The 25380-nt window shown below is 43.2% G+C and overlaps 2 protein-coding genes across 2 annotated transcripts in view; one reads left to right on the top strand and one right to left on the bottom strand.

Annotated features, from left to right (window-relative positions):
• The window catches only part of MAP1B (microtubule associated protein 1B), a 93946-nt gene extending 87668 nt beyond the window's left edge, over window positions 1–6278 (bottom strand). Inside the window, exon 1 of the mRNA XM_059916552.1 lies at window positions 5998–6278. Within this exon, the coding sequence (XP_059772535.1) occupies window positions 5998–6181 (184 nt within the window). The 5' untranslated portion in view covers window positions 6182–6278. The remainder of the gene's footprint in view (window positions 1–5997) is intronic.
• A 17271-nt stretch (window positions 6279–23549) lies between these two features.
• Window positions 23550–24575, top strand: LOC132363654 (large ribosomal subunit protein uL10-like). Its single transcript, XM_059919342.1, has one exon. It carries the CDS (start codon window positions 23609–23611, stop codon window positions 24539–24541), a length of 933 nt encoding a protein of 310 aa, XP_059775325.1. The 5' UTR covers window positions 23550–23608; the 3' UTR covers window positions 24542–24575.
• Window positions 24576–25380: the final 805 nt, after the last annotated feature.

The following is a 25380-nucleotide window of genomic DNA, read 5'->3' as shown; positions in this document are numbered from 1 at the left end:
CCTTGTACTTTCTACTGGATAATGTTAGTAAAGGGAAATACCACTTCTCAATGAAGATTCATATTGCATTTAGTCAGTTTATATATCGCTCCTTTGTGCCTAAGAGGAAGCCAGCAGTGGCCCCTCTAAAGTTCACAGGACAAAAAAAATGTCTTCTTTGGCTCTTCTCACATAGTCCCCTCCCTGAGTTCATGGCTGGAGGGGATAGTGGGGTGCTGGTAAAGAAGGTCTGAAGAGGCTTTCAGAAGCAGGTCATCCTGGTTTCCAGTGGGCAGTAGAAAAGCCATGGAATTTCCTGGCCCTTTTTCTGACTATCCCCCAATCCACGCCGGGTCAAGCTCTTCCCCGGGCCTTTGCTTCTCCAGCAACCTCTATCATGACTGTGCCCTTACAGGCTTACCCAGGTGGGGACAAAACAACCCCACCAGTTGGAGGAGATCAACCTCCACTTTTTAAACTGGGCCCAGAGAACATGTGTCACCCCTGGGCAGCTGGCCTATGGCTAGGCATCCTGAGAACACCCCTACCTAACCTGGCGCTGTCTTCCAGCCCTGGAAGCGAGTACTATCACTGTCTGTGTATAGCCTGATGACCAGGCGGGAACAAAGGATCATGGATTTCCATCTCAGTTCTCTGATTCCAGGGGTGGCAGTGCACAAAGGGGAGGCTAAAGTGCACATAAAGTTGACAGATGAAAAAAGGAGAAAAGAAAAGGGTGTGTGTGTGTGTGTGTGTGTGTGTGTTGTTGGGGGGGTGGGTATGACAGGACAAGTCAGGGTGAACAATAAGGAAGAGCCAGGTCGCCTTATTTTACATAGGTTAGATCTTGCCAAGTTTACTGATCATGCAAGCATTTTGCAGGATTATTTGATAAAACCAACAATTTTTTAAAAACACCTCTCATTTAAAGGCTAAAATCTATATCCTGAAAGAAACAATAGATTGAAGAAAGCAGAAAGAAATGACCATGCATTGTGTGCTGAAATGGTACACGGATTCTATCTGACTGCTATTTGAGCAAGTTGGTTTTCTTCCATGAGCTTTAGTTGCTCCCTCTCAGAAACAGACTTTGAATATTTTTTGCCCAAGTTCCTAAATTATTACTAAACTATAACCATAAGATTCTATTTTCAAAACTATGCTAAAACGTGATCTGAAGTCAGATTTGAATCATAAAGAAACAATTAAAACAAAGAAATGCTAAATTCCATAAGGTTTTCTTTCCTAGAGAAAAGTTTTCCTATTTTTTCCCTTGACCTAACCTTCAATTTGCTTTTTTCCTTTTGTTTTAAGCCAACAATTTGACGTTCATAATTTATATGTTATGTGTAATGCAGACAGTATCTTACAGAGTTCATCATTTCAAAGCATTGATGATAAATAATTTAGGTCTTGGCTAGCATTTCACATTAGAAGCAAGCAAAAAAAGTGATTTATAATAATTTATTTATTGGCCTAAAAGTTAGAACTTATTTAAAAAGTAAGCCTTTAGAGAACATTAATAATGACTCATCAATTTAATGACCTTAAGTTTAGTGTCTGGCTTATATTTCAGCATGGATCAAAGAACCCTTAGTAGGTAATACCAGTTAAGCAGTGCAAGCAGAAAGGCATCTGCCTTTTGACTTTGAAAAGTATGAAGATGAATATAATAAATTTAACAGTCCCCAACATTTCTTTTAATTCCCACCATGTTGTTGTTGTTTTCCTGTTGAAACAAAATGGAAATGAAACCCCAAATCTTTCCTGGGTTCTTAATTCTCTTAACCATCTTAGACTAAAAACATTCAATAAATGACATCAGAAACACTGTAATTAGCGAAACTTACATCTAAAAATCCAGGACATTAGATGTTACACACATCTATCTTTTTATGAACAAATCCTGCTGATTCCCAATGTTAACTAGAGGAAAGTTACACTCTTTAACAGTAATTGAAAACATCAAACGGACACTTTGTATTCTTTATATGTTTTAGTTTCTTTTAAAAAAATAAAATAAAGCAAAGAAAACTTTTCACAAGGCTCTAGAATTCCTTTTGCAAGGCATGGATATATGTAGTCCATGTCCTAAAATAAACAGGAGGAGTGGAGGCTCTGCTAAAAATAGGGATGACTGTTAAGTCCTTCTTGGGGACTAATTAGGAAGGGGGCAACAGAGGTGCCAAAGAGCAGTTGATGGAACAACAATGGTTTGGCATTGAGTCCTGCATAACTAACTAACTAAAGCTAGACCAGTCTGAGGAAAGTCTATTGTTTCAAATTTGAGAAGAAATGACCAGACCCTACATTATGCATTTTGAATACAGCTGAAGAAATGAGTGATGGTCTCTCTTCCTTGTGTAACCAAGCAGGACCCTATGGGGTCTTCCTGGGACAGATCCCTCCCCTATATCCTCTGCTTTAGCTCCTCTCTGAAGTACCTAGATATTAGTATCTGATGCATTACTTCCTGACTTGTTTTTCAGATGCTAAAACCACCACCAAATGGAAGAAATTAACTACTTGATGACCATGAGCACATAGTGCCCATTACCGCCTTGTTACCTCATCATCAATCAACCAGAGAATTGTGCACGAGCTCGTCACAAACCCTGGGACGCCCTCCCTCACCTTGCCTTTAAAAATGCTTCACTGAAACCCTTCGGGGAGTTCAGGGTTTTGAGCACAAACTACCCATTCTCCTTGTATTGGCACCTTACAATAAAGCTGCACTTTCCTTCACCACAACCTGGTGTCAGTAGATCGGCTTTACTGTGCGAGGGTGAGCAGACCCGAGTTTGGTTCAGTAACACCGGGTTTCATGAAGAATTTACTAAGCATCCATGCTGGGGTGTTTCAGGCCTGTTGATTTACTGCATTACCACCATCTTCCTACAGATCTATTTTCTGGACTTCCCAAAGAGCCCTAAGTCATCAAATGGCAAAAATCCAAGTCACCAGGGTCTCCAAACCCACAGAGCCTTTGTTAAGACAAGAGGGGAAATGGGAAGCAAGAGGAACAGAGGATGAACGGCTTTCCCAGCCTGCAGCACACAATCAGAGCCGAACCCCCTGGAGCATCTCCATCTTGCTTCACACAACGGGGTCCATGGGCACCAGTAACTACAGCCGTGGTATCAGAGTGACCTCTGGAGGAGGTCCAGCTGGGACCTGAAAGCTGAGGCAGCAGCGAGTCCGGCACAGGGAAACAGCCAGCCTGCCCTGTTGCTAAGTCATCTTAGACTGTCGGAAAAGCTACGGGAGCAGTATTTTCACTTAGCACTGGAAGGCCCTGCGGCTTGATCTGCATCCGAGACCCCAGGACCCAAGAGAGTGATCTCCAGAGGAAAAGCAGCATCTGTTACTGTGCGTTAGGAAATGGCTCTGCTCACTCACTTGGTTGATTCTTAATGGGATCAATACTGCCATTTCAGAGGTACCTGCAAAAACCTGATTGAATCAGTGAATTAAAAATCAGGAAGGCATGCTGACTGAAAAGAAAACCTGAGGGGGCTTCTGGGATTCCAGTAATGTCTGCTTCTTGATCAGGATCATACAGGTATGTCGTTCTGTGAAAATTCACCAAGCTCCTCATTTATGACTTGTGCCTTTTCCTCTCTATATAATACATCAATAAAAAAATTTTTTTTAAAGACAGGAAGACAAATCTGAATATTATCCCTAAGCGCTAGTAGTGTAAAAATCAGTAGAGAGCACTTCACAGCGATACTTGAATGCCTCTAGTTTATCCTCAAACAGAAGCAGCTTGAATAAACCCCCCGAGAAATGGGGCACTAAAAGGATATCAGCAGAGTAACAAAGCAGGAATATAATTACATGGAAGGTGATTGCTGAACCACCTCCCTGCATGGGGCGCTGCCCACAAGTGGATGACTATTGCCTTTGTATAAAGGCAAGCTCTGAAAATTGCTGTTTGATCTCCTTGATGTTAGCTTGTCCTGCACTAACATCATGACAGGTACAGAAAACCAGTGATGCTGCAGTGCTGGCACCTCTGTCACTTATGAGTGGTGTCACCTTGAGCTGGTCCCTTTATCCTTCCTGCCTCTCTGGGCCCCCCATCTCCAAAATGGAGATGGTGGTCCCTCTCCTCGCACCACATTGGGTGGTTATGAACCTTTTATAGATAGAAAAACACTTCCTGATGTATTATTGCTTCCCAGCAAAGGTGCTGACAAATAATATTTTTTTAAAAATACAAAGTCATTGATTCATACAGTAGCCACACCCAAAATCAGTACGTGTGAAATCTTCCAAGGAGAAAATGTGCAAATAAACTAAATGAGTACAGAGCAGATTAAAGGGCTGTAGTTTGAAAATGAAGCGTTATTGAGATGCTCAAATGAGGCATTTCACTATTGACATATCCTATTCTTAAATATTGTTTTCCGAAGAAAATAACAAGACTGCTTGTTGCTCACATTCTTTTTCTTTTCTTTTTTCTTTCTGTCTTTCTTTTTTTTTTTTTAATCTGAAAAGGAACATCAGTGCTTTTAAAGTTAAACAAAAGAACCAGGTCTGCAACTCCAGCCCCCACCCTGCAGCCTTTTGTTCTGGGGACAGGCGACCGTTTCCAAATGTAGAGGCAGACGACTAGCGTTTTTTTTTTTTTCATCTAAAACGAGGTTTTTCTCTCGTCTTAAATTTATGGGGCGGTGGGGGTGGGGGGCGGGCGCGGGGAACGAGGGCTGCGTGAACGCCCTTTGTCCGCCTCGGGCTGCCGTAGAGACCGCAGTGCGGACTGCACCACGCCCACCAGCCGGTGTCTCCGGGCAGAACCGCTTCAGCACCACCCCGAGAGAATAGAGCGCGGTCTGGGCCTGCGGAGGGACCAGCGACCCCTGTCAGGGCGAGGGGAGGACTGGGACGCCGAGGGTAAAGGGAAAGGCAGAGGACAGACTGCCTACCCGGGGACTTCGAGCGCAACAAAGCCGGGCTGGGGAGAGGTGGGGGCACGTAGCACCCCCAAGCCCTGGCGGAGCGCACTCCCGGCCAGCCGCGCCCACTGGGGGCGCCGCAGTGCGGGGGGCAGGTGCGGCGGGCGGGGGCACTGCGGCAGCCCGGGTGGGGCTGCGGGGCGGGTCGGTCAGCGCGCCCGAGGCTGCGCCCGCCGGACCCTCACGGCCCCGCCCAGGGTTCCCGGCAAACCGCTATTCGGCCTCTGCAGGGCGCGCCCGTAGTGCGCGCACCGGGCGAGGCGCCGGCCCCCCCTGCGGGCCTCCCGCCGGCCCCCTCCCTAAGCCATCACTCCCGAAGCCGAGAATTTTAGAAGAAGAAGCCCCACCCCACAACTTGGGGGTCCCATTGTCCTTGCTAAAAGCTGCAACCAAGGCCCCAGGGGCGGTAGCGAGGCAGGCGCCGTCTGGGAAGGAGGCGCAGGCGGTTCTCCATCTCTGCGTCCCGGGGGGTGGGGGGGAGCGGGCGTGGCCCTAGGACTAACCTAGTCATTCCAAGGAAAGAAAAGATGGGGAGGTTTTAAGCCAGCAAAGGCACTTCTCGGGGGCTGAGGTGGTTGTGGTGAGAATGATTCCCACGCGAGCCCTGGCACATGGTACTTCAGCCTGGGGTCTGCCGGCGAGGGGCAATCCCAGCATTTTGCGGGGGTGAGAGGGGGGCTGAAAGGAGTGGTCGCATCAGCGCCCCCCCCCCACCTTTGGTTTCCTGCGGTTGCGGCTTTATTGTGGCCTCTGCCCCTTTGACACCTGCATCTCATTTAGCGGGAGAGGCGGCAGCCAGCTGGGATCTGCCGACCCAGCCTGGTAACGGATCCATCAAGATTAGGAGAAGCTCTCCCACTGCGTCTCAAATCTGATAATTCAAATTATTCTCCGAAATGAGCCCAGAAAAAAAAGAGTCTGGACCGAGTGTGGGAAGTAGCGGGGAAAGACATGGGCGCGGGGCGTGCCGGAGGAGAAAGGTGGCCGTCGCGCCCTGGGTGGGGTCGCGTTTGCGCGTCTCCCCAAACGCGTCCCCTCGGGGCGCAGGGCCTCTTACCAAGTTCGATGTTGCCGATGGCGCGTCGCAGGTGCTCCTCGGTCACAATCTCGCCGACGACCACCAGCAGGTAGAACTTGCTGTCGAGGAAGCGATGCGACAGGCTGGGCGAGGTGGTCGCCGCCGGGCTGGTGATGCTGCCGGACGGCTCAGGCTCGGTGGCTTCCACCACCACGGTCGCCATCCTGCCGGCTTGCTATGCCTCGGCGAAGTGCCGCGCTCCAGCCGCTCCTCTCCTCTGCGGCAGGAGAAAGGATTATCTCCGAAGGTGCAGTCTCCGCTCCGCCCCCTGCGTCTCCCCTCCTCCTGGCGCTGCGCGCCGCCTCCCCCTCCGCCCTCTCCTAGAGCGCGCGGCGGAGAGGAGTGGGGAGTGAGAGAGGGCGGGGAGGCGGCGCCTCTTTTATATGGAGACTAGGCAGGGAAGCGGGGAGGAGGAGGAAGAGGAGGAGGAAAGGACCACCCGGCACATCCTCACGGGGTGGCTGCCTCCGCTCTTCCAGCCGTTGGCCCAGGGCTGATGTCATCTGCAGCAAATCATCTCGCCCGCGGCCCGGAAGCTGGAGGGACGAGATGTGCGGACAATGGTCAGGGCAGGGCCGCGAGTCAAGGGGCAGGAGGACTCTAAGGGGGGAAAACACTCCCAACCTACACCCCACACCACACCCACCGCCCGCTGCAAACCCTCACCCCCGCTGGTGCAGGAGAATGGGATGGGTTTCCGTTTTCAGAGTCGGGATATTTTACCTTGTCCGAGGTGCACAAGTCAGGTCTCTGCCTTGTGTCCCATCTGCGTTGAAGCCAGGTTCTCAGGAGCTGTGTTAGCACAGTGGACGTGGGGCTGAGGGTACCCCGCCCGGGAAGATGGAACCTGTCTCTTCTTTGATGTGAATTCAGGAAGACATATTTACCAGTATTCACCACCTTCACTGTAAAGAATACATCAAAAATGCAAAACCTAAGCTTACCATTGTTCAGGCTTTGGACCTTGCTCTGCAGGAGCCACTGATGAAAAAGTACTGGCTTTGTGGTGCTCGTGGGAAATGAGAAGAATGCAGATGCATTATTCCAGATACAGATTTTTCTTAATAATATGCTGAACAGATATGAGGCAGAACAAAGAATAAAGAGAAGATACTGTCTCTACCCAGCAGGATTATAGTGACTATAATATACTTTTCAGTTCCTTGGGGAACACACAAGAAAAATTATTTCATGTGACAATGATGTCTTTTAAAATACATGTAGCATTGGGAATTTTTATTGTCTTTGTCTATATTTAGAAGAACTCATAAAAATGTTGTTTAAAGGCAGCCCATCTACAACCATTTCTACAAACATACTGAACATACTGAATATAGCTTCTGTCCCAGGAAGGGGGAGGTGGTGGTGAAGAAGGAACAAAACATGCAAACACAGTACTATCACAAAAGACTGGGGGATAAGAGGCTTAGGAAGCGGAATGGATGGAAACTAGAGTAGTCAATATAGTTTTAGTACTAGAATGCATATTAGTAAAAAAAAAAAAAAAATCACCTGGATATACTAAGACTTCCAAAATAGCCCATGGTCTTAGCTGTTAACCACCCTGACTTATTGATAATGTACTCTTTGCTCTTAGCTCCTTCCTGAAACCCTGACACGGTCCTGGCCCCATCCTAAATGCCAGCCTGATCAGTGGGGACTAAAGATACCATCTGGCCCAGAGCACTTGGGGTCTGTGACAATCTTACTGGTGAGCTGCATTCACCAGTGAGCAGTGACAAAGAGTTTCCAAGTGAGATGGTAACAGATCACATTTTGGTCAAGAGAAGGCATTCAATTGCTGTTAGAGAGATGAGGAAGGCACCAAAGCCCATAATGGGGGGAGGAGATACGGCGAGGACCACTGTTTTCCAATTTCAGGCTTGGAATTAGCGTCAGCTACTGATTGTCTTCCATTTCTCTGAACCACCATTACTTTTATTTATGTAATAGTTTTCATTAACTCTATTTCTTTTACTTAAATTTATTTTAAATGAAATTCTTTATTGCTGTATAGATGGAAACACTAATATTACTATAATTAGGAGGTATCCTTAAGAATAAACATAATGAAAATAAGTAATATGATAAAATTCCTGCTATACACTGTTGTTATTTGCTCAAGACTCTGACCCTGAGGTGTGCCCTAAGTTAAAAACAGAGATAGCAAGTGTTAGAGAGGTATTAAAGACATACTAGCACCTGAGTCATTCTCCGTTGTCATAACAGAAGGTTGGATGAAAACAACAGAAGAGCCTTCTTACTGTATGAGTTCGTGCAATTAAATGCCATGACCATGAACCACCTACGTCATTACCCACACTTTGAAAAAGAGACAAAATGGAAGAACACAGACTAGAGATGCTGACTGCCACTGTAAAACTTTGTAACTTTGGGCAAGTGACTTATTCTTATCTTCAGTCTCTTCATCTATATACTGGGCAGAAAATATTTACAACTGTGTGAGTAACTACGTAAGAGAAGAGTAAATGATATAAATGTAAATGCCTAATACAGCGATTGGAATATAGTAAGCACTTAAGACATGATTGATGAATAGACCTGTTTTGACCAAGTTTCTCAGATAATGAAGTAAAAGCACCCTTACAAAATGTGTAAGTGACATCAAGTTGGGCACAACTACCAACACCTCTGAAACAAGAATTGAATATTAAGTGACACTACAAACTAGAAAAGTAGTTGCTCCCATCCCCATCTCAGGAAAAAAAGATACAGTCCTAAGGAAGAAGGGGAAAACTAACTTATAAGAGTACCTGTGTTACCTGCTGCCACTTGATATTACCTGGGTGTCCCAAAGGCCCCTCAGGCTCAACATGCTCCAAACCCAAATTATCTTTGCCCTCCAAACCTGATCCTCTCTCTTTTCTTATTTCAGTGAACGGTATCACCACCTATCCTGTGATCAAGCAGAAACCTCACAGGCATCTTGGACTCCTTCCTGACTCTTAGCCCCATGTACAATTTAGCATGGAGTCTGGTCAATTTTACCTCCTGAGTATCTTTTCAATCCTTCTACTTCTTTCCACTGTCCCCATCCTGGTCCAAGCTACCATCATCTTGAGAGGTAGTAGTGTACAGGTTAGAAATTGGGTTCTGGAGCCAGACTGCCTGCTTTCAAGTCCCAGCACCATAGTTTATTAGCTGTGTGACCTTGGGCAAGATGCTTAACCACTCTATGCCTTGGTTTCCTCATTTGCATAGTAGAGATGAGTGCCCACCTCACAGACAGGGAGACAGTTTAAACATGTAAAGTGCTTAAAATAGTGCCGTATATGTAATAAGCACTCAGTAAGGGTTAGTTGTTTCTGCTATTGTTAAACATTTTACTATGGAAAATTTCAAATGTATATAAAAGGAGAGAGAATAGTATAAGAAACCTCCATGTACCCATTATCCCAAATCAAATGATTTTTACAGTTTGCTTATTTAAATCAAGATCCAAATGAGATCCACATATTTCGATTGATTGATATGTTTTAAGTCTCAATCTATGTGTTCCTACCCTTTTTTTTCCTTTGAAACTTCTTGTTGAATAGTAGAAACATTTGTTCTGCAGAATTTCACAGTCTGAGTTTTGCTGATTCCATCTCTGTTATTTAACATGTTTGTCCATCTCCTGAATTATCTGTATATTGATAGTTAAATCTAAAGGCTTGATCACATTCAGGTTTGATATTTTTTTGCAATTATACTTCTTGGGTGATACTGTGTTCTTCCATCAGGAAGCACATAAAGACTGGCTGACCTTGTCCTGAGGTCTTGGCAGCCATTGATGATCATTACCTAGATCCTTTATTTCATTAAAGGTTGGAATATAATAATATTCTAATTTTATTATTCTTTCTTCATTTGACAGCTGGGAGACTTCTGTTTGGAGAAATATCACCCTGTCACTTGGTTAGCCTGAGGTACACTTATGCAGGAAGGGAAAGATAAACACATGATTCTCTTTATTTACTAATTTTGAAAATAATGAATTCCATAACATCCTCCAAAGGTGATTAATAATTTTTTTGTATCATTAAGAATATAACTTAAGTCATTATTCATATTGATATTTTAACTTTTCAATCTTTGGGCAGTGATATGCTAAGATATTCCCAGCTCACCTTGAATATACCTGGCCTCAGAACATGGAATTAGCCATTTCTCTAAGGAACCCTAGTTCCTTAAGAGGGAAATTGTATTTAGAGACCATAGTCTGAATACTAGGAGTGACTTGTTGCTACTATCTTAGTCATTGTTTGTAGGTATTTTCAGTGGACAGAAATAGAAAGTGAATTTTTTTTCAAGATAATAAGAGTTCATACTGAAATTGCCAATTCAGAGTCAGGACTGCAGAGATTTTGCTTACCCTTCAATTTTACAACTGTATTTCCTTTGTCTTATGCCAAGAATTCCAGTTCTCAAAGTCACCAAGGGTGAAAGAATTAGAAGAGTAGATAATTTCTCATTTTCTTTATCTGAAAATATATACAAATTATACTGACAGGAGTCTCAGGTCAAAATACTTTTGCTAACAATGATTACTAAAAGCAGTTTAAAATTTTTGCAATTACTTTTGTTCTTAGAATGTATCACACTAGAGAACCAAAATTACCAGTTGCCAAAAACAACAAAATGGTCATTTTTCTTTTTGTTTTATTTTACAATTCGTATACAACCCTCTTAGAATAACAGAATAGCAATAAAAATGCTACTGATATCAATAGGATTACTGAAAGCAATTTAGGATTTTTTTCTTTTTTTTTTGCAATTTTCTTTGTTATTAGATATATCCCACAGGGATGTAGTTTTAAAGTCACTTGAGTTAATTCCTTTTTATATATTATGCCACTAACTCAATACATAAATAGGTTCCTTTGTTACATTTCGTTCTCAGTTTTTATGAATGGATTTAAAATTTTTTCTCTTATTATAAGTGAGATGGACCATCTTTTCATACGTTTAAGGGTGATCTGCATTTCATCTTCTATGAGCTGTCTGCTTATATCCTTTGCCCATTTTTCTATTGGATGGTTAGTGTTTTTCTTATTGATCCGTGTCTATTTTTTATACATTAGGGAACTTTGCTTTTTTTCTGTAATATGATTTACAAATATTTTTTCTCATTTTGACTTTTTTTTTTGACTCTATGTATTGTAGATTTTGCCATGGGGAATATTTTTTATGTAGTTAAATTTAACTATTTTTTCATTTATGGTTTATGAGTCCTATGTTATATTTAGAAAGGCCTTTGCCATTCTGAGATTACGTAAGAAAAATTCACCCAGGGGTTTTCTAGTACTTTTAAGACTTTATTCTTAATGATTTGGATTTATCCAGATGAAAACTGGGAGACATGAATCCACTCATTTTGCCTCAGCTCCACAGCACTTTGCTGAGAGAAGATTTTGCAATGACTTGGTAACCTATCTTTCTCCCCAGCCGATTTTGAATGCGTAAGAGCAGAAACTTTGATTTCATGTTTTTATTCCCTCACCTGCCCTGCCCTTTCATCCACTTCAACTCCAGCCCCAAGCTTCACCTAGTGTCTGGCAATTAAGCAGTTCTTACTTCTGCATTTCTTGATGGCTAGAGGTAAGATTCTGCCTGTGCTGAGGTAAGACCTGCCCAGGGAGTGCCTGAAAAGGAGACTGGGAAGTTCTCGGCCAGCCTTCTCATTAAGCTCAGGCCCTTACCAAGTACAAGTGCCCAGTGAGTCATACCAACACACGTAGAGGATGGCATCCTGAGGGAAAGAGAATTATAGTGGAAATAGCCAAGGCTGCTTGGAGACGGAGCTCCTCAGCTGGCACTGTAGACAAACTGCCGGGGCCACAGCAAACAGCAAAGCAATAACAAGCCGGCTTGGTGGGAAGCTGCAGACGTAAATGCCAACTCCCTTCCCGGGCCACAGGCAAACGGCCCCCGCCCCAGGGACAACTGTAGTCTAAACAGCAAGATCCAACCAGCTTACGGTCAGGGAAGCCATCCCTCACGGGCAGAGGCGCTCCGGGGTGGGGGTGAGGGGTGCTGTCTGGGGACTCTGGGGGAAACCTCCGGATGGCCCCCGGCCCAGGGAGAAGTGGCTCACGTGTCCTCTGCTGAGCACCTGCAATCCGCTGCAGTGTTCTAGGCCCCAGGAGGGCACAGAGAGTTGGCTCTTGGCTCAGGTGAGTCAGGAAGGTAACACATGCACACACACATGTGGTGGAAGGCAGCAGAAAGGAATGCCCCGAGAGGGTCTGGCTTGCTCCAAGGAATGTGGAGAAAGAAGTAGGTGGCATCCGGATGGGAGGACCAGGAAAACTCAGAAGGAGGAAATGCCAGGAGGCCTCCAGCAGCCTGTGAGTGTGCTCAGCCTCGGGAGAGGGGAGACCCTGAGGCCACTTTGTGAGGCTATTAGGAAGAAAGCAGGGGGGTGGGGTAGCAGGCAGAATAATGCCCCCCACAAAACATTCATGTCTTAATCCCTGGAATGGGTGAATATGTTACTTTACCTGGCAAAAAAGACTTTGCAGATGTAATTAAGCTCAGGATTTTGAGATGGGGAGATTATCCTGAATTATTTGGGTGGGCCCAGTATAATCACAAAGGTCTTTATAAGAGGGAGACAGGAGTGTCTGAGTTAGAGAAGGAGATGTGATGATGGAAGAGAGATGTGATGAGGTGAGAGAGACAGAGACAGAGAGCTTGAGATTTGAAGGTACTCTGCTGGTTTGGAAGATGGGGGAAGAAGGCCACGGGCCAAGGAACGTGGGTGGCCTCTAGAAGCTGGAAAAGACACGCAAATGGATTCCCCCCTTGAATTTCCAGAAGGAACGAACCTCTGCTTGACACCTTGATTTTAGGGCTTCCGACCCCTAAAACTGTAAAATAATTCATCTGTGTTGTTTTAAGCCACTAAACTTGTAATTTGTTAACACAGGTAACACTTTGGGAACCTAATTCTTTGTGTCATGCCTTCTGGGAAGCTCCCACGTAGCCTGGCATACTGGATGGCTATGTCCCAGTCCCACCCATTGTGGGCTGGGTCATGGGGAGAATGGGTCTGGGAACGAAGGATTGGGACTGTTTGTGAAGCTGCCTGATGCAGCATCTCTCATCTTTGTGCTTTTCATAGAGCACAGTCAGGGTACATGGTATTCACCCTCTAAATAGGCTGGAGCTGGGCAAGAACATCTGAAAACCACTGGGATTTAAAATAGCGATACAATCAAAGTTGCCCTTTAGAAAACTGTGGGCCATCTATCTCGAATCCCATAGTCAGCAAGTATCCGATTTCCCATTAGATGGTATTCAAGTTTTGCCATTTCTGAAAAGAGTTTGGTTCTGTTTAGAATTCCATAGTTGCTTATGGATTAGTTACTTCAGAGATGGATTCCTTCTGTGTGTATGTGTGAGAAGTTTTTAAAAGTGATAGGAAAAAAAGGGAAATCATATACAGACAAGCAGAATAAAAGAAAGTTTTCCAAGATGTGATATCAGCACACAAAGGGATAGTCCTTTATTAAGTCACTCATACATTTATTCAGTCAGCATGTTTTTAATAACCATCTACCATGTACCAGATACTACTGTAGTTCCTCAAGATGCAATGATGAGAAAAACAAGCTTGGTCCCTACCCTCATAGAGCTTACTTCCCAGAAGGGAAGAAGTGCAGATACAGAAAACCAGGGAAAGGGGAGAAACGGCATCTTAAACATTCTTTAGATGATAATAAAGGAAGGTTCACTGGACAAAATGCCTCTGAAAGAACTGTGAAGTGGCACAGATTCAGTGTGGAATGAGATGCCATCTTGAATGCCCTTGAATCACTGTTTCTCCATCCACACCAGGGAGTGAGAAGCTGGCTGCTAGTGGACATGACACAAGAAATAGCCAACTGGCAGTAAGGAGTGTGGAGAATCTGCCAGAACTAAAGGGGCGTGGGGTGATGACCAGACTCAGAACAGCCCTCGTGTAACTGGGCATTTGTACTGCTTTCACAGCTTGTAGCAGGCTTCAGAAACATTGTCTCTCTCAATTCCCATGCTTCCATTTTCCAGGATACAAAACCGGCACAGGAAGGTCATTAGGACCATCACTAACAGGTATTATTATAACCTGGAGGCAACATGACTATATTGTCGTTTCTCAGCCTTTTAAACCATAGTCCCTCCTGTGGCAAATATAAAAATCGACTGCCTTTTAAGTATTTGAAACTTCAAAATGTATTAATCATCAGGATTACAAACAAACCAAACCAAATGGTAATTGTAAAAGAAGGTTCTGATTTGATCTGGAAAAGCATTTTTACCTTAATCATGACAGCAGCATGAAGTAGGGGCACACAGCAGGGAAGCATGCAAGAGGGGGCTACTTAGGTCATGTGAACACGAAGACCACTGTGCTAGTCTTGGAGCCACACGTGCTGTCCCCTGAGATTTTCATCCACCACCCCCCTCACTGTCACCAATGAGATGACCACAATAAGTGATTACTGACAGCGAGGAAGTTAGACCATTATTTGTCAGTCTGACCTTTCATCCTAAAAAATAATTATTAAATATTCAATCATCATATTTGATGGAAAAATGTCACATTACCTAAATATAAATGATCTCTGAAAACTTCACTAACGGTATGTTCAAGCGTGGCATAGAGGTTAATCGAGTTTATAGTCAGGTTGCCTGACTTCCAAGCCCAGTCCCACCTTTTATTAGCTGTGTGTATTAGACAAGCTACCTCACCTCATTGTGTCTCAATTTCCTCGTTTGAAAACTGTGCATAACTATCATTTCTATATCATAGAATTCAGTCATCCATTCATTTACTCATTCAGCATTTACTACATACACACTGGGTGTCAGACACACTGCTAGTTGCTGGGGATACAGTATGTTAACTGTCTGATGTCCTTTTAAATCTTTTAGGAGATATAGGCGGTGTCCACAGTTCCAGAGTTGATCTTATTTTTAAACGACTTAGTTTTACTGGTTTGACATATTTTTGCTGCTTTTTTGGTTTGTTTTTGATAGTACCTTAAAGTACAATAGACTATAAAAAATGTCACACTATAATCCACCCATGGTTGTATTATTTTGTCCTTTCAGAGTCTCAGGAACCACAAAAGATATAGACAAACAAAACAACATGCAACATATAATGCAGAAGATATACTGATAAAGCAACATGCATGCAGACTTACAAACAGAAGTTGACTAAATAATCTCTGGAGTGCCCTATAAATGTTTATGAATAAAGAGAGCCCTTCAGATGGTTTGTGAAGTGTAGCAATACAGCCTTGGCCACTGCATTTTCTTCACAGTGAATCCTAATTCTATAATACGTAACAGCAGCCTGCCATCCAAAGATTGCAGTCACGTGATTGCGGGTGGCTTTCTGTTCCAAGATACCAGTTAAACAGAGCCCAACCTCTGAGCCAGAAATATTTGTTTCTGCTTCTTCTGAACTCCTACCAAAAAGAGAAAAAATCACTCTCAGAAGCTCTGTTCCAGCTCATGAATACCCATGGGATAGACCAGGGGCGTTGAGTATGAACATGCCTCTTAGAGTTGCTGGTTACCTGGTCTTCAGGACACATGCCTACCTTGGCCTCTGCCAACATCTCACTCCTGGTGGAGTTTTCCAGGGCATTTGACTGAAAGGTTTTCTTTAGAGTGATGTGAAGACTCTATTAAAGAGAATGGAAATGAAAAAACAGGAAACCATGACCATATGGCAGACATGACAAAGAAGCCACCAAGATGTGGAGAAGTTGACATTACAATCTATGACACTTTTAGAGGAAATCGCTGTTGGATATAATCTGAATTCATGAGATAACTATCACTGATCGGGGTGAAAATAGTATTTATAAAGAATATAAGGCTTTAAACTTTAACATGTAATATTTCAAATTCAAATCAGACTTTAAATATCTCATTAGAATTCTTTTAAACATGAAAAAATCTTTTAAAGATAGTCTGAATTTTAGCTTAAGTTTAGAGATATTATGGAATGTAGACTACAACTTCTAATTAAATATTTGTGCCAACTTATTAAGGTGGTTCTTTTAAACTTTCCATAAATATTTACAGCACGCCAGAGACTATTTCCACCTTCCCCCCTTTATTAGTACTATGTATACTTGAGAGAGAGTCCATTTTTTACCCTTCACTGCACATATATGCTCGTTTTATTGAAATGATCATATAAGCAGAACAATCTAGGTTATCACGAACTAGTCTCTAGCTCTGCCAAGTAACTTTTATTTTCATAAATGAGCCATACTCTCTCTTTCCTCTGGACCTTTTCATCAGCTCCTCCTTCAATACTAAACATCTTACCCCTCTTACTATGCTAGCTTCTCAACCATCAAGTCCTAGCATAGAGAGAACTTCCTCCAGGGAACCTTCTCTGACTCTCCAAGACTGGGCTGGATCCCCTAGTCTCCCATGTTATCCTGTGCTTCTTCCTATCAAAGTCCATCTAGAAATAGGTTAGAATCAGTGACTTATAGGTCTGTGTCTTCTTTCTAGACCAGTGGTTCTTAAAGTTTTTGGACTCAAGATATTTGGTATTCTTAAAAATTATTAAGGACCCTGAAGAGCTTTTGTAAATGTGGCCATCACTATTGATATTTATTGTATTAGAAATTAGAATTGGGAAATTCTTAAAATATTTTTATCAATTCATTTAAAAATAATGGTAATAAACTTATTACATGTTAACATCTAAGGACATGTTTTTATGAAAATTATATTTTTCAAAACAAAAATTTCAGAGAGAAAATGGCATTGTTATACATTTTTAAATGGCATTGTTATACATTTGTACATGGACTCTGCTATCTGCCTTTGCATACGATATATTGCAATAAATTTTGGGTCGAAGTATATGAGGAGAATCCAGTTTCACACAGATAGTTGGAAAAGGGAAAGATAGTTTTATAACCTTTTCAGGTAATTGTGGATATTCTTCTTTGATTCTATGCTAAAACTCATCAAGTGGTAGATTCTTAAAGTTTACGTTCGATGTGTAATGTGAAAGCAAATCAATGAACTTTCTGTATTTTGTTATATTAAAATCCATTTGGTCTATTCTTCACCTTGAGTGAAATTTTTTATCCATGCGTGATTTCGTAACATACATTTTGGCAATCTGGAAAAGATTGGTTCACTGAATTATACACATCATTCTAATTTGACGAGTTCATTATATAATATTAAAAAGTTGTTAGTATCATTCTCATCAAACATATCTTTCATTATTGGGAAGCTGCAAGCTCTAGTTTTCCAAAACTCAAAGTGTCATCTGAAAGCTGAAATTATATTATTGGCAACCAATAATACAGGTTGTTTTCTTGAAGTGATAGGCTCACTTTTCTCACTTTTGACAAAATTTCTGCCAAATACCCAAGTTTGAACACAGTTTATATGTCAATCACCCTTTCAAGTGAAAATTGTGTTCCATTAAAAAAGTGGCTAGTTCAGCTTGTAACTCAAGCAATCACACAAGTGTTTTTCCTCTAGACAACTATCATACTTCAACATGCAGCAAAAGTGATTCATGCATAACTCCCATTTCATTACATAGAATATTAAAAAGATATATATTTCAGGTTGAAATTTAATAAAATTGATCATTTTTCCTGCTATGTCAAGGACATTCTGCAGTGAAAGTGGCAGGAGTGTTTTGTTTGTTTGTTTGTTTGTTTTTGTTTCTTTCTGTGCATGGGGGGTGAATGATACAATAATTACTAGTATGTGTCGTGCCACTGTCTTGATTCATGCTAAGGAACCAGCAGTTTTACTCACCATTACTTTTGCACTATAAGTGAAAATGCCAAAACAGTGGGAAAAAAGCAAATGCAATCTTAGTATGTATTATTAATAAAAATAGCTTTGACCTTGAACATAGCCTGGAAGGATCTTATGGACCCCTAGGGGTTCCCTGACCATACTTTGAAAGCTCTGACTTAGAATGTGAGTTGTTTTTTTTTTTTTATAAATTTATTTATTTTTATTTATTTATTTTTGGCTGCGTTAGGTCTTCGTTGTTGCATGCGGGCTTTCTCTAGTTGAAGCGAGTGGAGGCTACTCTTTGTTGCGGTGCGCGGGCTTCTCATTGCGGTGGCTTCTCTTGTTGCGGAGCACAGGCTCTAGGTGTGCAGGCTTCAGTAGTTGTGGTTAGTGAGCTCTAGAGTGCAGGCTCAGTAGTTGGGGCACACGGACTTAGTTGCTCCACGGCATGTGGGATCTTCCCAGACAAGGGCTCGAACCCGTGTCCCCTGCATTGGCAGGCAGATTCTTAACCACTGTGCCACCAGGGAAGTCCCAGAATGTGAGTTTCTTGAGAGCAGGAACTGCTATCTCAGTATCTGTGTGTCCCCAAGACCTGCCTAGCACAGTACTTGGCACATAAATAAATATATTCAGTAAAGATTTGCTGAATGAATGAATAACTCAGAATAGCTTAATTTTCTGTTTGGCTAAACATTTCTCTCCATTTGTACACGGAATGTTCTGAATCTAACTTATCTTTCTTTGATGACTCAGGTTTATCATTGTGAACATTAGCTGAAACACAGTGACAGCTCTTGGGATTTTGTCCCTGTAATAAATAAATATCTACTTCATATAGGCAATTTCACTGGCTGGTTCTTGGTTCTTGGTTTGTTTACCTCCTTCATTGCTGATGAGCTTTCAGCCATCGCTTACTGATGATGATAATGTTATAACCTTGAAGAAATATCTCTAACTCCCTCTTTTTTATGTAGTGTTTAATCTGTAAGTTTATTTTTTATTTTTATTTTTTTGGCTGCGTTGGGTCTTCGTTGCTGCGCACAGGCTTTCTGTAGTTGCGGTGAGTGGGGGCTACTCTTCGTTGCGGTGCGCGGGCTTCTCATTGCAGTGGCTTCTCCTGTTGCGGAGCACGGGCTCTAGGCACAGGGGCTTCAGTAGTTGTGGCACGTGGGCTCAGTAGTTGTGGCTCGCAGGCTCTAGAGCGCAGGCTCAGTAGCTGTGGCGCACGGGCCGCGGCATGTGGGATCTTCCCGGACCAGGGCTTGAACCTGTGTTCCCTGCATTAGCAGGCGGTTTCCCAACCAGTGTGCCACCAGGGAAGTCCCAATCTGTAAGTTTAGAATGGTAAGTCAACTAGGCCAAAACAGATTCTGAGTTGCCACTTGAATCAAGTGCATGAGCTTTAGTGCATAGATTTTCCAAAATTTATTTGGTTAACCAGAGGCCTCTTTTACTTATTTACTTATCTATTTTAATTTTTTTGTGGTCCTGAGCCAACCCCTGTCTCCCTGAGATTTCAGGATAGCTGAGTTTTGTATAGATAAAGTTTTGCTGTATGTGTGATTGAAAAAAATATCCAAAATACACCAACTTATAATTCAAGGTAAATAAAACCATATGTCTGTTGTTACTGAGATAAAGGTAGATCTTATTTTGAGAACTCTTCAAATTGCCATAATTTAAAAAAATTCAAATTATTGGAATAGGGGAAAAGGAGATACAATGGGAGTACCAGAAGATCTGCTTAAACAGAATGTGAATTTCACTGCTTGCTTCATCTTTAAAAATTTCGTTTCAAACTTGTGAGCTCAGCTTGTACTGTATTGCTTTATATTTAGTCATATTGTTTTGTAAGGTGGTTACAACTTAATAGCACCTTAAGCTCATTTTAAAATACCACTTTTAAAAGTGACATCAATGCTTTGTGCTAATTCTGTTTTAAAAACTATTTTCAAAGAGGAGGTTGTTATATGAAATGTATCAGGCCTCAAAAATGTGCTCACAGAATACTGACTGTGACTCCTAGATGTATGGATAGCAAACTGCAACAAACAGTTTTTTAAATAAAATAATTTAACAACATTTTCATGGTCAGTGATTACATCACTTCTCACATGTACCTTAGTTAGTCTAGAAATAGAGAAAGCAACTTACCTGTCACACATCTTCCTTTGCAGTGGTAACTCCAGGATATTATGCAAGAAAAGGGAGTTGTCCAGGTTTCAGGTTTGAATGAGGAGAAAAGTTGTGAGTTAAGGCTGTAATTAGCTCGTCTAACAAAGAATCAAAGGCAGCTGGGCTCTAGCCTTTGCTTTTCCCAGGGGAGGGATTCCCCATCACTGGTGAGGGCTCGCCGATTTCCATTTTTCTTGAGCTTTAAGGTCTCTGGGAGGGTGAAGACAGTTGTGAAGGTCCAGCTCTTCACCTTGAGATCTGCAGTGAACCTGGGCCAACCTGGGGGTGGAGGAGCTGGTAGAGTGGGATGTGCAGCATCGGTCAATTTGGGGGGTCCACGGGGTAAGGCTTCCAGACACATACTGGTAGATTCCATTCTTCTCCAGACATTTGCTATTGTAGGAACATGGCATTAAAAATAAAAATCTTGGTTGCCACCATACTTCCAAAGGTCTGGAGATGTAGCATGTCTTATTTTTAGGCAGCCAATTGCAAACAATTAGCCTGATCAGGAACTCACCCAGGTTCTCCTCTCCTTCCAAGGCTACACCTGTGAGATTAGGATTTGTCTAAAGACAATCAGTGAACCTCAGGTACGATATTCACCAAGTTCCCAGTGCTCTTAAAGTCAGAGCAAATACTTAAAATCAGCTGAAAGTTGGGTTCTCAAAGGCTTTCATGCCCACTTTCAAGCCTCAAATAGTGGGATTTACCAGGTCATCAAACTGTTAAATTCCTTTTGGGGGAGGATGTGTCTATTGTATCAGAAGAGTCCCCTAAATGTGGGACTGAAAGCTCAAACATGGCCTTCCATTCCTAAAAAGAAATACTCTTCATGGTGGAAACCCAGTGTATAGCGGGCCTGGGTCTGGGCTTCCCTCTTTTGAGAAAATCATACACTACTCTAAACTGCTGGCCTCTCTGCCAGACAACCCCTCTGCTTCAATGCAGTTTCACTGGGCATGGGAAAACACAGCCGTTTACTAAAAATCAAACAGCACGAGAGTGAAAACACATGGCAAACATTGGAAGAGCCAGGATGTGTCTAACATGGATAGATTCCTCCTAGACTCACCTTGACCTAAAAGCCAATCAGGTTTCCAAGGGGTGGGGCACTATTAGCTGGTGTGAAGTGCTCAAACCTTGACTTTAATGTAATTTAACATAGCACTTGTTAACAGTTGAGCTTCAATATTCCAAGTCGACTCAACAAAAAGATTTGTTTTACCATGAAAGGGTAATAAAGAGAGTATTTCCTAGACCAGGATCAAGTTCTAGGGGCCCCATCCTGCCTGGCCCCCTGTGAACCAGAAGCAGATGCAAAGTCTCAGGGTACAAATATGAGGTGTCCTGGGTTCTGAAACCCAAATCAAGAAAGCACAAGAGTTTCTACAGTTTCAATACCAAAAGCTCAATTTTTAATAGTAATTGCATCTTAATTTTTACTGAACTCTTACAATGTGCATGGCACTTATGCCAAGTTTATGGGTATTATCTCCTTTGAATCTTCAGATATCCCTATAAAATGGGTGCCACTCATGAACTGAACAAATATTTCTTGGGTGCCCTTATGGAGTTGTTACGTGCAACAGTGAACAGGGTGATAAAGTGCCTGCTCGAGTAGTGCTTACTTTCCAGTGGAGAGGGACAGACTATGAACTAATGGATTCTTCTGACCAGTAAACATTATTGATGACCTACTATGTGCCAAGTGTCCTGCTAAGCACTCAGGATACAGCAGTGACCCAAACAAACAAAAATGTCTGCCTTCACAGAGCTATATTCTAGTGGAGCAAAGACAGACAATAAACTAAAGAAGGAAGTAAATTAAATAGTATGCTATAAGTGCCAAGAAGAAAAATAAAGCAGGGAAGGGAAATAGGGGAGACATAGGGTGTAATTTTCCATAAGGAGTAAGGTGAGTTCTTACTGAGTGAGTGCAAAATCAGTGTGTAAACAAGTAAACAAGATAATTTCAAAGAGTAGCAAATTTTGTGAAGACCGTAGATCAGAATAAAAAAATGAACTTGAGTTTGGGGGAGAAGCTACTTGAGATTGTCTGGCCAAGGAAGGTATGATTGTGTGGCGAAGAGTGATATTTGAGTGAAGTCTGCAGGGTGAAAAGGAACCAGCCGTGGGAAGAACGGTGGGGAGAGCCTTCTGGAAGGTCTGAGATGGGATTGAGTTCAGGGTGTGTGAGAAACAGAAGAAGGCAGAATAGTGTGTGAGTGATGAACACAGGGGAAGAGGCAGCATGGAGTGCACATGGTATTAACAGCAGGTACAATCAGGACGCCCAGCAGCCCCCATACCCTATCTGGCCTCCGCAAGTTGGGTTGCCCTGGGGATGTATTGATACGTATATGCTAAGGAGAATGAATCCAAGGAAGCTGGAAGAACCACCTTTTGTGTCCCCGTCTCCCTCTGGGCCCCCCTCTGCACTCTCAGAGCTTTCCAAGGACAAGGTTTTTCTATAGACACTGAGTAAACTAGAATCTTTTTTCCCAGAATGGGGGTTTCAGTTCCCTCTTGTTGGTCATCTCCTTCTGCCTCGCCTCCCTCTACTCTCCGTGAAACACTCTGTGACTCCAAGCTTGTGCTTCGGGGGCGATCTGGCTACTGCCGGCAATTCGGAGTCTTGACTAGAAGAGAGAATTTTCTGCCCTTTTACTTAAATCCCAGCTCCTCCTGGTGACACTAGTTATCTGTAGGGTCCCCACTCTCCCTGAATCAGGCGATGGGATTGGCAGAAGTGCCAGTCCATAGAAAGGCTGTCAGGTGCAGCTGCCCCAGGAAGGCTGGCCGCCTGCCTCTGTCCCGGCTGACGTACTTCTCCTGGGCACTGGTCATGCCACTCCTTTCACCTCTTCAGCTTTTGTATCCAGGAGGAGTCCCTGACGTTATTTTGCACCTCTTTCTTCCCAACCTTGAGCCCTTTCTGAAACGACCTCTTTTCTCAACAGTTCCCTGTGAGTCCGTGATTCTGAAGTGAGCCCGTGTCACCCTCCCCTCTGAATCTCCCTTGGGCCCCAATGCACTGGGAATTAAGCCAACTGGCCATGCCAATCAAACATGGCTGCACTGTCAGTTCCTGATCACCCCTTTTCTGAGGGATTCTGCCTCTGCCCATGTTTTTATCCTAATTTCCTTTGGCTTCTGATACAACTTACCCTGACCCTACGCTTACCCAGCTCTAGCTCCACTTTGACAGAGAGAAATGATTCACTTTATTTTACATTGTCTTTCAAATACACTGAAAACCTAATCACAGAAAAGTTCACATTGGTAGAGTGAACAGCAGGGTAAATGTTGCAAGAAGTGTCTCTTTTATGCCCCGGTGGAAAACGTAGTCTTTGAAAGGGAGCAGGTCAGAGGTTACAAACAGAGGCTCTGAGTTCATTCTGGTTCTTGGACCCAACAGCAGAAACGGCCATGGGCAAGTTGCTTAACCTCTCTGTGCCTTAATTTTCTTATCTCTAAAATGGGGTGATGACAGTACTTATTTCAAATGAGCATTGAATGACATTAAAAAACAACCATGTGGCCCTCCTCTCGCCAGGCGTCCTGGAGTGAGTGACATCGTCTCTAAACCCAGCGTGGCAATCCCTGACACACCGCAGTGATGCCCAGGGAAGACAGGGCGACCTGGAAGTCCAATTACTTCCTTAAGATCATCCAGCTTCTGGATGATTATCCAAAATGCTTCATTGTGGGAGCAGACAATGTGGGCTCCAAGCAGATGCAGCAGATCCGCATGTCTCTCCGAGGGAAGGCCGTGGTACTGATGGGCAAGAATACAATGATGCGCAAGGCCATCCGAGGGCATCTGGAAAACAACCCAGCTTTGGAGAAACTGTTGCCTCACATCCGGGGGAACGTGGGCTTTGTGTTCACCAAGGAGGACCTCACTGAGATCAGGGACATGCTGCTGGCCAATAAGGTGCCAGCTGCCGCCCGTGCTGGTGCCATAGCCCCATGCGAAGTCACTGTGCCTGCCCAGGACACTGGTCTGGGGCCTGAGAAGACCTCCTTCTTCCAGGCTTTAGGCATCACCACTAAAATCTCCAGGGGCACCATCGAAATCCTGAGTGATGTGCAGCTGATTAAGACTGGAGACAAATTGGGAGCCAGTGAAGCCACGTTGCTGAACATCTCCCCCTTCTCCTTTGGGCTGGTCATCCAGCAGGTGTTTGACAATGGCAGCATCTACAACCCTGAAGTGCTTGACATCACAGAGGAAATTCTGCATTCTCGCTTTCTGGAGGGTGTCCGCAATGTTGCCAGCATATGTCTGCAGATTGGTTACCCAACTGTTGCATCTGTACCCCATTCTATCATCAGGGGGTACAAGCGGGTCCTGGCTTTGTCTGTGGAGACTGATTACACCTTCCCACTTGCTGAAAAGGTCAAGGCCTTCTTGGCTGATCCATCTGCATTTGTGGCTGCTGCCACCACTGTTGCTCCTGCTGCTGCCGCCGCAGCCCCAGCCAAGGTTGAAGCAAAGGAAGAGTTGGAGCTGTCGGACGAGGACATGGGATTTGGTCTCTTTGACTAATCACCAAAAAGCAGCCAACTCAGCCAGCCTTATTTGTGAAACAAGGAAATAAAGGCTTACTTCTCTTAAAAACAAACAAACAAAAAAAAAAACCAAGTGCTTAGCACAGTATCAAGCACATATTAGGTACTCAATAGGTGTCAGCTATAGTTACAGGAAGCGCTGAGAGCATCTCTTCTCTTATCACCTCAGCACCGTCTGCAAGCCTTAGGCAGTAGAGCTTATTTCTCTTCACCTCTATTTCACTGGACTGGGTACAGTGCCTGATGTGACTGGGTCCCCACTACAGCTTGATGATGGAGTCATCATGGAAGTATGAGTGTAGCTTTAGAGTTTCTCCATCACTTAGCCCAAACTTGGAATTTATTTCTAAACTGTGTATCCCAGCCAGCTGCAGAAGGAATAAGCAAAGTATACATTTCCAGGCTTCTGTGTTGGTCACAGAGCCTGACCTGTTTGATAAATTTCAAGCTACCTTAGGTTGTTTATGGGTTCTATGTTTGGATCCTTCATTAAACCCAGCACACGTGGTCACTGCTGATTTTCTCCCTGAAATAACCCTTACTTAACTGTGCTCCATTTTTCTATATCCCCATTTTTGACCTTCAATGTTTGTTTTTACTTTCTTCGCATGCTACTAAATAGTACATGAATTCAGTCCAAAGGATTTTCTATTTTTCAGGGACAGTTTGTACCCCAAAGAAAAGCAAAAAGTATCTTTTGCCTCAAGGGTTTATTTGCATTTTAAATAGAACTCGATTTTTTTAGAACATGTTTTTGGCTTGAGCCTATTTATTCCCTTACTTATTGCTAATTTTTCTATGCTCCTGAAAATAACC

This window comes from Balaenoptera ricei, chromosome 3 (assembly GCF_028023285.1).
Source record: "Balaenoptera ricei isolate mBalRic1 chromosome 3, mBalRic1.hap2, whole genome shotgun sequence".
Taxonomy (NCBI): domain Eukaryota; kingdom Metazoa; phylum Chordata; class Mammalia; order Artiodactyla; family Balaenopteridae; genus Balaenoptera; species Balaenoptera ricei.
Note: the sequence above shows the minus strand (reverse complement) of the source record. Positions and strands in the feature narration are given on the sequence as shown.